Here is a 13,696-nt window from a genome sequence, read left to right on the forward strand (position 1 = left end):
GTAACAGATTTTAGGAGGACATAGACTGGTGTAATGGGCAGACACATGGCAGATGAAATTTAAATCAGAGATGTGTGAAGTGATATATTTTGGTAGGAAGAATGAGGAGAGGCAATATAAACTAAATGGTACAATTTTAAAGAGGGTGCAGTAACAGAGACACTTGGAGGTGGCAGGACAAGTTGAGAAGGCTGTTAAAAAAGCATATGGGATTCTTGGCTTTAATAATAGAGGCATAGAGTACAAAAGCAAGGAAGTTATGCTAAACCTTTTATAAAACTCTGGTTAGGCCTCCACTGGAGTACTGTGTTCAATTCTGGGCACCATACCTTAGGAAGGATGTCAAGAGGGTGCAGAAGAGATTTACTAGAATGGTACCAAGCATGAGGGATTTCAGTTAAGTGCAAAGACTGGAGAAGTTGCAGTTGTTCTCCTTAGAGAAGATTAAGAGGAGATTTGATAGAGGTGTTCAAGATCATGAATTTTTTTTTTAAAAGAGTAAATAAGGCAAAACTGTTTCCAGTGGTAGAAGGGTCAGTAACCAGAGAACACAGATTTAAGGTGATTGGCAAAAGAGCCAGGGGCGACGTGAGGAAAAAAAAATGATGCAGCGAGTTGTAATGATCTGGATTGCACAGCCTGAAAAGCATATTCAGTCGTAACTTTCAAAAGGGAATTGGATAAATACTTGAAGGGAAAAAAAATATAGGGCTAAGGGGAAAGAGCAGGACAGTGGGACTAATTGAATAGCTCTACCAAAGAGCCGCCCAGGCATGATGGGCCGAATGGCTGCCTCCTGTGCTGTATCGTTCTATGATTCTAGTACAAGGTTACCAATACAGAGGCCATTTGACTCATCATGCTTGTGCTAGAATTTTGATCAAGCAATTCAAAACTAATCCAACTGCCCCACTCTCACCATAGTCTGTATCGCCCTCTGCTTGAAATATTTATCTAGTTTTCCCTTAAAAGATGCAGTGGTTTCTGTCTCCAACACACTCCATGGCAAAGCATTCTATGCTCCAATAATCCTCTGTGTAAAAAAAACACTTCTCCTAATCTCTTTTGCCGCTCATAGTGATAATTTTAAATTGATTACCCCTTGTCACCAACTACCCAATTAGAGGAAATAGCTCTTCCGTATGTACTGTATCAAAATTCATAATTTCCAGCGCTGACCATCCCAAACCTTGATGAGCCCCAAAAATTAATCAAAATGCAAAAAAAACTAGCTAGGTGAAGGTACAGATTCAAGCTCCGAGCATAAATGAGCTGAGTAAAATTGCCAATGTGCTGGGAAGCTGTGCCAATTGGCAACTGAAGCCTTTACTGTTAGCAGAAAACGGTGATTTGAATTTCGCTAATCTGTGATTGATTCAAACCCAGGTCCCATACATGTCACTTATTTGACTTGCACAATGGCCCAACAACCTTATTTGTTAACTAAACCTACTTTTCTAAATTGTCAGCATTCTTTTTATGCACCTTAAGTGATTGTTCCATTCCTTGTGAAAACAAGTCATCCAGGTAGGCCAGGACATTTTCAGTGTCTAGCATTTCATTAGTCCTGGAAATATGCTGGTAACAACACTGAGTCCACAAGGAAATTACTAAGATACTTGTATCAAAGCAGTCCATATAGAGATACAAAAGCTGTTGTTTCTTGGTTGTTGGCTCATTCAATCCTGCTTCCAAAGATTTTTCTTCTAGATGTTACACAAACGTTAGTTGATTTAGGGAAGCCCATTCTTAGTTGATGCCTATCCTTGCACCTCAATTAACTTGGTGTTCTCCCTTGACCATTTTAATTAAGCAAATGGACTGATAAATGGTATATGGATTTTAATATGCATAAATATGAAATAATTCATGTTGGAAAAAGGAATAGTAAACAAATACATTATGACACGATATCTACGAGCAAAGCTAGAGAGGAATCCATTTGTAGTTGCATTTATAGAAAGTATTAAACTGAGATCAGCAAAGCTAATCAAATACTAGGATTTATCTTGAGGTCATTTGACTTGTTTTAAGTGTGTAGAGATAACTGGGAAGGGGATATTTGGAATAATTTGGGTACTCTACTTTCAAAGTAGTGTTAATGGTTTGGAAGGATTCAGAGAAGAAAGTCAAAGATGTTTGGGAACTTAAGCATTCTATATAATGAGGACAGACTTGTAATGCTGAACTTTTGTTCTCATTGGAGAAAAGATTGTAAAGAGGCACAGTATCGGTCTTCAAAATGCTGAGTGGCATAGATAATGTAGATGTGAACAGGCTATTTGCAGGACCGTGCAAGCTTTACCCTCTAGTTTTTTATTGACTTGAGATATGACAGACCTCCCTATCCAAAGACATGTACTAGAGGTTGAAATGAAAAGTGATACTAATAGTTGTGCAAAGTCATGTGACTTACTGCAATACTATTCCAGAGCTCCTCACTCATCTCTTGGTATTACCATCTCTCTTTCTTTCACAAACATGCCACTGGCTTCAGTGAACAACTACAGTGGGCAAGTCAATGTATTGTAGGATGACCCTCTCTCTACCAATAGGTGTCCTGATTTTTTTTTCAGTGCAATAGGTCAACAATAACTTGCATTTATATAGCACCTTTAACGTAGTAAAACGTCCCAAGGCGCTTCACAGGAGTATTATGAGACAAAATTTGACACCCGAGCCACATAACTTAGAACAGGTGAACAAAGGCTTGGTCAAAGAGGTAGGTTATAAGAAGCTTCTTGAGGCGAAGAATTTTAGGGAGGGAATTCCAGAGCTTAGGACCTTAGACAACTGAAGGCACGGCCACCAATGGAGAGGCAAAGAAAATTGGGGATGCACAAGAGGCCAGAATTGGAGGAACGCAGAGTTCTTGGAGCATAGTAGGGCTGGAGGAGGTTACAGAGGTGGGAGGGGCAAGGCCATGGAGTGATTTGATCATAAGGATGAGAATTTTAAATTTGAGGCATTGCCGGACTGGGAGCCAATGTAGGTCAGCGAGCACGGGTGATGGGTGATCGGGACTTGGTGTGAGTCAGGATACAAGCAGCAGAGCTTTATATGAGCTGAAGTTTATGGAAGGAGGAAGGTAGGGCGCCAGCTAGGAGAGCATTGGAATAGTTGAGTCTGGTGGTAACAAAAGCATGGATGAGGGTTTCAGCAGCAGATAGGCTGAGGCAGGGGTGGAGATGGGCAATGTTAGAGGTGGAAGTGGGTGGTTTTGGTGATTGAGAGGATTATAGGGTCAGAAGCTCAGCTTGGTGTTCTGTCTGGTTCAGCCTCAGACAATGGCCAGGGTGCAGGATGGATTCAGTGGCTAGGGAACGGAGTTTGCTGCGGGTGAGCAGTTGATCATCTTTGGCTTCTTTTACACTTTGTCTTTTCTTCAGTCATGAATTTGAAGGTATGCACTACAATCTTCTCCTTGCATGGTTACTGACAGTGTTATAACATATCAGCCATAATAAAGTTTGTTTTGCATGGTCAAGTAGGCTATGCTAGCATATTTATTTTCCCGAGCCAAACTCCGTACATTGCTGTTCAACACGTTGCCTCATTCAGTTCAACATTCGTGACAGAAGAGAACACATCCTAGTGTTCAGAAGGCTGGAACATAGATGCAATTAAAATTATAATTTGCTTTATTTTATTTAGAGGACAATAAAGTATTACATACGGGATTTTGAAATCTTGATTTTTTTTTCTAAATAAGGGATTGACTTTTAGCTATGAAAATTGTAAAAGATTTTTTAAAAGAAATTGTTTTCCACTTTTTAAAAAAAAAAGTTTGCAATAGAAAACTAGATTACTAAAAGATAAACAAGACTCCACTTTGATTCAAAACTAATCATAGATCATTGGTAACAAATCAACATTTAAAAGTTTTTTTATTTGATTTTTATTATGTAAACCTATAGTAAACTGTTCCTTTTTTTTATTCTTTCAGCCTATAGTGTAGTGAGCCTTCTGCTCACTGGTAGGATTTAACAAGGATCTGGGGAAGAGATGAATGCAGATTCTATTCTTGAAGAGACTTTAATTAAAAGATCTCAACAGAAGAAACGGACTTCTCCACTCAACTACAAAGAAAGGTTGTTTGTTTTAACAAAGTCAAGATTAACGTACTATGAAGGTCGTCCTGAGGTGAGGTTGATTATTAACAACTTGGAAAGTTTAAAACGTTAGCTGAATTTATGTAAATTTGAAGAATGACAACAACAGATTGTCCAAGGTGGAATTTTTTGGTGCTATCTTAGTTGAATGTTTTGTTTGGGAATTCCTAGAAAAAGTGGAATTTCAGAGGATTGCCTAACTCCTCCTGTCACATTTCAGGATTTTTGGACCATTTTCCACATAACAGATTTGGAATAAAAGAGTTTCACTTAAGGGTTGTGTTTTAAAACAAAGTGTATTTGCATCAGTTTTAAAAAAGGCACTGAGATGAAAGCTGGTTAAAATGCGAATGAGTTAAGCTCAAGTTGTTTCCTCCATATACTGTAACTAATAAGTAATTTGTTGGCCTGTTTCACACCCATTGTGTTGGGAAGCCTCTGGTTAGGTGCTTGGCACATGCCCTCCTCTTTTGAGTTATCAACACAGGATGATTTAAAAAAAGCGATAGAGACACAGGTAGTCAGTCAAGATTTTAAAGCACAAAACTGAGAGTGCAAGTTGTTTCCAGGCTCAGAAATTTAGCATGGGGCAGTTAGGAGTTATTTTGTTTAAGTAAGATGCCCCACTGATGTGTGGAAGCATAGTATGTTCATCATTTTATATTATCACACAAAGATTAGTTGTACTGATTGATTTAAATGAGTCTGATGATTTAAGTGAGTCTGATCATAACAGTTGTTCTGTGTGTTCACTTGCAGTGAAGTTTTAAAAAAAAGCATAGTGTTCATATCTGGTCTTATGTTACCAGATGTTTTCTTGGTCCAGCTCCATGAACATTGGAGAGGTACATATGAAAGACACAGATGTAGTTCAGATTACAAGGGGATACTATTGTTACACTCCTGGGTTACACTATTGTATAGTCAGATATTGTGCAGTATGACACACCCCCAAATGTAAGATGCTCAGACTGCTTGCTTATGGGTGTGACTAGCGTCAATGTGCCAAGAGACTATGTAAGAGAAGATCCCAAACTTATAACAACTCCATTGTTTTTGTTTACCTATAGTAGTTTCAAATAACTTGTATCATAAAGTATAATGAATTAGGTTGGAAACTTAACAGTTCAGTCATTTATAAACTTGCTAGTTTGCTATAATTGCTGTAGCCTACATTACACAGGTGTTTAAACTAGCTGGTTTTATAAATGACTGAGGACTGTTAACAAATAGTAGTATTATACGTAGGGACATGAGTTTACAACCTAATAAGTAATCAGTTTATATTTAGATTAATAACTGGTGCAGATTCACGGCAAACTGGGGCTGGGAGGGCGGTGGGGAAGCTCATCTACAAGTTTGAACCATCATGAATGTACATATTCTATCCCAGCAGCAAAAGGGCTTGACTACCCCCAGTAGATAATGAGACCAGTCTTTGCAGGCCTCATTGATTACCATCTGAAGCTATTCATTCTTTATCTTTCTCTCTTGTTTTGCTGTCAGTACTATAGTACTACTTTGCATAGATTTTTAAACTTTACAGTTTATAAATGACTGAAAACTATTAAAATCAAAACCCACAATTTGTACTGAATTAAGTTTCCAAACTACCAACTAATTTATATTTAGATAAGGTAGCTGGTACAAGTACACAACAAACAGTTTTAATGGGGCTTATCAACAGCAGGGAAAATTTTAACACGAGGCATTGCACTCTTTTCCTGTCAATGCCCAAATTCTTCCCGAAGTGGAAATGAATCAATTTGGAAAAATCTGAATCTTCAGTCAAATTTGTATGCACTTTTTCCTTTAAGGATAATTTGCACTGCATGTTCTATTCTATACTTATGTGATACAATTTTGGAAGCATCACAGGATAATTACAGACAAAGAAGGCCATTTGGCCGAGCTTAGTTCATTTATCCAGAAAGACACCGCATTTCCCCACCCCTCAATGCAGCATCTATGTATTTCTTAAATGATTCCAGGGTTTTCACCTCCACTACTCTATCTGGAAGTCCAATTGATATGTTGATCATTCTTGCTGCAAAGAAGAACTTCCTGATTTCAGTTTTAAATTTACCTTTTACTAGTTTGAACTTGTGTCCCCTTGTCTTAATCTCATAATTTAATTTATTTTAAAGTAATATTCCGGATTTACTTTTTTCATACACTTGACTATCTTTCATACTTCTAAGATCACAAGCTCAAGTTTTTCAAGGTTTTCTTCATAACTCAGACCTTTACACCAGGATCAGCCTTGTGGTCCTTCTCTGCACTGCTTGTCACATTCTTATTAATTTGACCAACACCTATAAAACATCGGTTGCATTATCAACCAAGTTCCCAAACTGCACAGCTTGTACTGTTGGGAATGTGTGTTTGCTGGGAGGAGGAGGTGGAAACGCCTATTTTGTGTAATCCTTTTGATTATTGCCACAAAGAAATCTCATTCCAATTATTTAAAGGTATCTGAAAAATCATATATTCTGACCGGCAGACAATGTCCATCTGGGATTTGAATCATATTTTGTACAGCTTATGTTACTAATTTATGTGATCCATAATTTTAAAACTGTCACTTGAGCCCCAGTTTTAACCTGAGATGGGTTTGGGGCCATGGAATTCCCATGGAACATTGGCACGAGGTTCGGGCCGTTTTAACACCTGGGCCTCATTTTAGTTTGATGAGTTTTGGGGTACGGTAGCATTGTGGTTATGTTACTGGATTAGTAATCCAGAGGCCTGGACTAATAATCTGGAGTCATGAGTTCAAATCCTGCCACGGCAGCTAGGGACTTCAAATTCAATTAATTAAATCAAATCTAGAATTTAAAAAAAAACTAGTATCAGTAATGGTGGCCATGAAACTACCAGATTGTTGTAAAAAACCCATCTGGTTCACTAATGTCCTTTAGGGAAGGAAACCTGCCGTCCTTACCCGGTCTGGCCTATGTGTGACCAGAGACCCACAGCAATGTGGTTGATTCTTAATTGCCCTCTGAAATGCCCTAGCAAGTACTCAGTTGTAAAATCTCACTTAAAAACAAAAGTCATAATAAGAATAAAACCGAACGGACCACCCGGCATCGGACCACTAGGCACCGGACACGACAAAGCCAAACCAAGCCCAGTTGACGCTGCAAAGTCCTCCTCACGAACATCTGGGGACTTGTGCCAAAATTGGGATAGCTGCCCCACAGACTAGTCAAGCAACAGCCTGACATAGCCATACTCATAGAATCATACCTTTCAGCCAATGTTCCAGACTCTTCCATCACCATCCCTGGGTATGTCCTGTCCCACCGGCAGGACAGACCCACCAGAGGTGGTGGTGCAGTGATATACAGTCAGGAGGGAGTGGCCCTGGGAGTCCTCAACATTGACTCTGGACCCCATGAAATCTCATGGCATTAGGTCAAACATGGTCAAGGAAACCTCCTGATGATTACCACCTACCTCCTCCATGTTGAACACCACTTGGAGGAAGCACTGAGGGTAGCAAGGGCACAGAATGCACTCTGGGTAGGGGACTTCAATGTCCATCACCAAAAGTGGCTCAGGAGCACCACTACTGACCGAGCTGGCCGAGTCCTGAAGGACATAGCTGCCAGACTGGGCCTGCGGCAGGCGGTGAGCGAACCAACACGAGGGAAAAACTTGCTTGACCTCGTCCTCACCAATCTACCTGTCGCAGATGCATCTGTCCATGACAGTATTGGTAGGAGTGACCACCGCACAGTCCTCGTGGAGACACCATTCAACGTGTTGTGTGGCACTATCACTGTGCTAAATGGGATAGATTCAGAACAGATCTAGCAGCTCAAAACTGGGCATCCATGAGGCGCTGTGGGCCATCAGCAGCAGCAGAATTGTATTCCAGCACAATCTGTAACCTCATGGCCCCGCACATTCCTCACTCTACCATTGCCAACAAGCCAGGGGATCAACCCTGGTTCAATGAGGAGTGTAGAAGAGCATACCAGGAGCAGCACCAGGCATACCTAAAAATGAGGTGCCAACCCGGTGAAGCTACAACTCAGAACTACATGCATGCTAAACAGCAGAAGCAACATGCTATAGACAGAGCTAAGCGATTCCACAACCAACGGATCCAATCAAATCTCTGCAGTCCTGCCATATCCAGTCGTGAACGGTGGTGGACAAGTAAACGACTAACGGGAGGAGGAAGCTCTGTAAACATCCCCATCCTCAATGATGGCGGAGTCCAGCATGTGAGTCAAAAGACAAGGCTGAAGTGTTTGCAACTATCTTCAGCCAGAAGTGCCGAGTGGATGATCCATCTCGGCCTCCTCCTGATATCCCCACCATCACAGAAGCCTGTCTTCAGTCAATTCGATTCACTCCACGTGATATCAAGAAACGGCTGAGTGCACTGGATACAGCAAAGGCTATGGGCCCCGACAACATCCCGGCTGTAGTGCTGAAGACTTGTGCTCCAGAACTAGCCGCGCCTGTAGCCAAACTGTTCCAGTACAGCTACAACACTGGCATCTACCCGACAATGTGGAAAATTGCCCAGGTATGTCCTGTCCACAAAAAGCAGGACAAATCCAATCAGGCCAATTACTGCCCCACCAGTCTACTCTCAATCATCAGCAAAGTGATGGAAGGTGTCGTCGACAGTGCTATCAAGCGGCACTTACTCACCAATAACCTGCTCACCAATGCTCAGTTTGGGTTCTGCCAGAACCACTCTGCTCCAGACCTCATTACAGCCTTGGTCCAAACATGGACAAAAGAGCTGAATTCCAGAGGTGAGGTGAGAGTGACTGCCCTTGACATCAAGGCAGCATTTGACTGAGTGTGGCACCAAGGAGCCCTAGTAAAATTGAAGTCAATGGGAATCGGGAAAAACTCTCCAGTGGCTGGAGTCATACCTAGCACAAAGGAAGATGATAGTGGTTGTTGGAGGCCAATCATCTCAGCCCCAAGACATTGCTGCAGGAGTTCCTCAGGGCAGTGTCCTAGGCCCAACCATCTTCAGCTGCTTCATCAATGACCTTCCCTCCATCATAAAGTCAGAAATGGGGATGTTCACTGATGATTGCACAGTATTCAGTTCCATTCGCAATCCCTCAGATAATGAAGCAGTCTGTGCCTGCATGCAGCAAGACCTGGACAACATCCAGGCCTGGGCTGATAAGTGACAAGTAACATTCGCACCAGACAAGTGTCAGGCAATGACCATCTCCAACAATAGAGAATCTAACCACCTCCCCTTGACATTCAACGGCATTACCATCGCCGAATCCCCCACCATCAACATCCTGGGGGTCACCATTGACCAGAAACTTAACTGGACCAGCCACATAAATACTGTGGCTACAAGAGCAGGTCAGAGGCTGGGTATTCTGCGGCGAGTGACTCACCTCCTGACTCCCCAAAGCCTTTCCCCCATCTACAAGGCACAAGTCAGGAGTGTGATGGAATACTCTCCACTTGCTTGGATGAGTGCAGCTCCAACAACACTCAAGAAGCTCAACGCCATCCAAGACAACGCAGCCCGCTTGATTGGCACCCCATCCACCACCCTAAACATTCACTGCCTTCACCACCGGTGCACAGTGGCTGCAGTGTGTACCATCCACAGGATGCACTGCAGCAACTCGCCAAGGCTTCTTCGACAGCACCTCCTAAACCCACGACCTCTACCACCTAGAAGGACAAGGGCAGCAGGTACATGGGAACAACACCACCTGCACGTTCGCCTCCAAGTCACACACTATCCCGACTTGGAAATATATCGCCGTTCCTTCATTGTCGCTGGGTCAAAATCCTGGAACTCCCTTCCTAACAGCACTGTGGGAGAACCTTCACCACACGGACTGCAGTGGTTCAAGAAGGCGGCTCACCACCACCTTCTCGAGGGCAATTAGGGATGGGCAATAAATGCTGGCCTTGCCAGCGATGCCCACGTCCCATGAATGAACTAAAAAAAAAAAAATGGGCTACCCTCCGAATTACCCACCTACGTGACCCGCTCAATTTCTGGCGACACTCTCGATGCCTAATTAAAGCGGGGAAACACCTCTTAAAGCGAAGTTGCATCCCCTGCTTGCATTTCTGTTCAAACAACTCTGGAAGACTTTTGGCAAGATTGATGAGTCGCAGGGCTGTTGCCTGATTTTCTGATGTCGTCTTGGAGGTCCTAGTCGAGGAAGTGAGTGTCAAGAGGGAGCAGCTCTTCCCCAAAATATGCAACGGTGCCCCAACGCTTGGATGAAGCAGGCCTGGACAGAGATAATGGACAGGATGAGTGGCAACAACATCACCCATAGCACCTGTCTCCAGTGCTGGAAGAGGTTCAATGACCTCACCACAGCAGCAAAGGTGAGTACAGCTCTTCACCTCTCCATTGCGCCTCACAGCACTCCTGTGACCCCCCTCCCCGTCATTCTCTACAATTCCTTACCCTCTACCACATCACTCACCATACACGGTGACACTAAAACACTCTTTTATTCTAAACACGCTCACTTCTTCCTTTTCTCTCTCTGCACCACACACTAACACCATTCTCTTCACACATAATACTACTTGTACATCCAGCAACTACTCCCACCACTCCTTCCTCACTACACATTACACAAAGTTCCCTTTACATTTATCACTCCCCATCCTCATTCCATCTTGCTTCTTCTCCACCTCCCACATCCACTATATGCACAAGCCCTACAAACCTCTACTCACCTTCTCAACAGCCACTCACTAACTCCCTCCCCGCCACCCCCCACCCTTTTGCATGAGAAGACCGCACATAATGCCAGGGAGAGGTCCAAGACAGTTGGACTATAGTCCCCAACATTATAGACCTCACACAGGCAGAGTAAGACGCTCTGTACATCACTGGCTCAGGCAGAGTCATAAGTATCGAGGAGGAAGAGCCTGGCGATGTACCGAAGCAGGGTATTTGCATATTACTTGTATCACTTTGTTCAACTCAGCAAATATGCAGCAAGCTTAGAAATTTCAACCTGCATTCTCAACATTACCTGCTGATGTTCAGATTCTGTCTTCTATCCTAACTCTCGTCCATTTCCTCTTTCTTATTAGTTCTCATCAACAGTAAGTGGCTCCTGCAGAAGAAGACACCTTGGAGGAGGACAGTCTCCCTACGGATGCACCGTCACTCACTCCTTACCTCCCAGGCATCAGCTCAGATATTGGCACCCCAGGTGGGATATGTAGTGAGCTAGAGGGGTCTGCATATGGTGCAACGCCCAGCACTAGTGGGCAGCAGCAGATACTGGAGATAGGGATATCCCAGGAGACAGCTTGCTGGAATTTGTAGCTAAGGAGGACAGAGATGAGGACTTCATGGGCCCAGCCATGAGCAGAAAACTGCTGGCCTAATGCAAACAGTTGATGAGGTATTGGAAGGTGTGCCAAGGAGTTTCAGCATTACAGCTGAGTGTGTGGAGGAATCTGCTTCCAGCCTGTGTGGTATCATCTCTCATGGCATCACCACTTCACAGTCTATCCTGGATAGCGCGTTGACCTCCAGGGATGCTGCAGCCGGGCCCTCACAACATGAGTCCACGATCACATGCTTTCCAGCTTTGGTGAAAGCTCAAATGGCTGCCCAGCAGACTCGGGGCTCCACAATGGAGAGATTGGTGGATCCAATTAATAGGAGCTTTGAAGGGATCACTCATCTTCTGCAGTCTGCTTTCCCGAAGATTAGTGGAAATGATGAGCTCCAACCTCATGGGAGTGGCATTATTGCGATGGGAGCAGTACTCTCTCAGGATGTCAGCACTTCTGCTCCTTTGCTCCCCCCCCCCCCCCCCCAATCAATACCTGCCATGGTGCCAGCAAATCAGCTGGGCCAGACTGCCTCGGCAGCAGCTGAGTTGCAACAGTCAGTGGCTGGGTCCTCACAGGCTTCAGCACCCAGAATCACCAACCACAAACATTTCAACGGTCCCCACGTGAAGAACAACAGCTGTCCACCAACTCTGTTGATGCCACCAGGGGAGCACCTTGTAGGAGTAGTTGAAATAGTAAATCATCTTTTAAAAGTGCACTAGGGGTTGATCGTTTGCATGAGAAATGAATGGAAACCATTTATTATGTTTGAAATTAAATTAATCACCTTTATTACATTTGACACATTAGTCTTCAGTGTGATTTCATAGCAGCTCCTGAGTCTTCATTGTCAGAATGTCATTGATATAGAAGTTGTCTGGAACAGTTTGAATGTTCTTTAATGCAGGATGAAGGGAGGGTGAAGGATGTCACAAGGGCTATTAGGCAGAGGGGCTTGTCTACGTTTTCACGGCAGGAGTGTGAGAAGCTCAGCAGAATTGCTGAGCTACGAGCTAATCCCTGACATCTGGCATTGAGCTGGCCCTCCTTTCTCTGCTTCTTGCTTGCCTTACTTTTGGTCTTCCTCACCTAATGAGGACTGCTGCATGTGTGCAGTCAATGATGCTTGCATGTGAGGGATGCCAGCCATTGCTGCAAAGTCCTGAGCTCTGTCCTGTCAACAGCTGAAGTCAGTGGGGAAGATGATGTACAGCTCCTGCTCTGGCAAAGAGAGTGTCGGTGACCTGCTTAATGCAACTGCGAACTGCAACATCTTGCATTTATATAGTGCCTTTAACGTAGTAAAATGTCTCAAGATGCTTCAAAGGAGTGTTATCAAACAAAATTTGACACTGAGCTCCGTTGAGATGTTAAGACAAGTGATCAAAAGCTTGGTCAATGAGGTAGGTTTTAAGGAGCAGCTTAAGAGGTAGAGGGGCAGAGAGATTTAGGGAGGGAATTCCAGAGCTTAGGGCCTAGGCAGCTGAAGGCACGGCCGCTAATGGTGGAGTGATTAAAATCGGGGATGCGCAAGAGGCCAGAATTAGAACTGCAGATTTTGATATGCGGGTGGTGTCCTCTGCAGTCGCCTGAAAGGATCCAATGGTGAAAAAAATCAGCACTGTGGTGACTTTGAGGGCTACTGGCAGAGCATGCCCCCATGATCCTGCAGGTCCAGTTCCAGAAGGCTAGAGGCCTGCGAAAACGTTCCCAGAGAAGCACAGCCTCCTTCTGGATCCCTACACAATAAATGGGAGGATACGGAGAGGTGTAGAGGAACAAAGGGACCTTGGAGTGCATGTCCACAGATCTCTGAAGGTAGCAGGACAGGTAGATAAGGTGGTTAAAAAGGGGGACTGGATACTTTCCTTTATTAGCCGATGCATAGAATATGAGAGCAGGGAAGTTATGCTGGAACTGTATAAAACATTGGTTAGGCCACAACTTGAGTACTGCGTACAGTTCTGGTCACCGCATTACAGGAAAGATGTGATTGTACTAGAGAGGATACAGAGGAGATTTACGAGGTTGTTGCCAGGGCTGGAGAATTTTAGTTATGAGAAAAGATTGGATAGGCTGGGATTGTTTTCTTTGGAACAAAGGAGGCTAAGGGGAGATTTAATTGAGGTATATAAAATTATTAGGGGACTAGATAGGGTGGATAGGGAGGACCGATTTCCCTTAGCATAGGGGTCAGTGACCAGGGGGCATAGATTTAAAGTAATTGGTAGAAGGGTTAGAGGGGAGCG

The 13,696-nt window shown here is 43.6% G+C and overlaps 1 protein-coding gene across 4 annotated transcripts in view; it reads left to right on the plus strand.

The window, feature by feature from the left end:
- Positions 1-13,696, plus strand: part of tec (tec protein tyrosine kinase) — a 164,351-nt gene that overhangs the window by 4,181 nt on the left and 146,474 nt on the right. For all 4 annotated transcript variants that reach the window (XM_067988091.1, XM_067988106.1, XM_067988115.1 and 1 more), the window contains exon 2: positions 3,947-4,143. In XM_067988091.1, coding sequence (XP_067844192.1) covers positions 4,006-4,143 — 138 coding nt within the window. In that variant the 5' untranslated portion in view covers positions 3,947-4,005. The remainder of the gene's footprint in view (positions 1-3,946; positions 4,144-13,696) is intronic.

Source organism: Heptranchias perlo, chromosome 1 (assembly GCF_035084215.1).
Source record: "Heptranchias perlo isolate sHepPer1 chromosome 1, sHepPer1.hap1, whole genome shotgun sequence".
Classification (NCBI taxonomy): Eukaryota; Metazoa; Chordata; class Chondrichthyes; order Hexanchiformes; family Hexanchidae; genus Heptranchias; species Heptranchias perlo.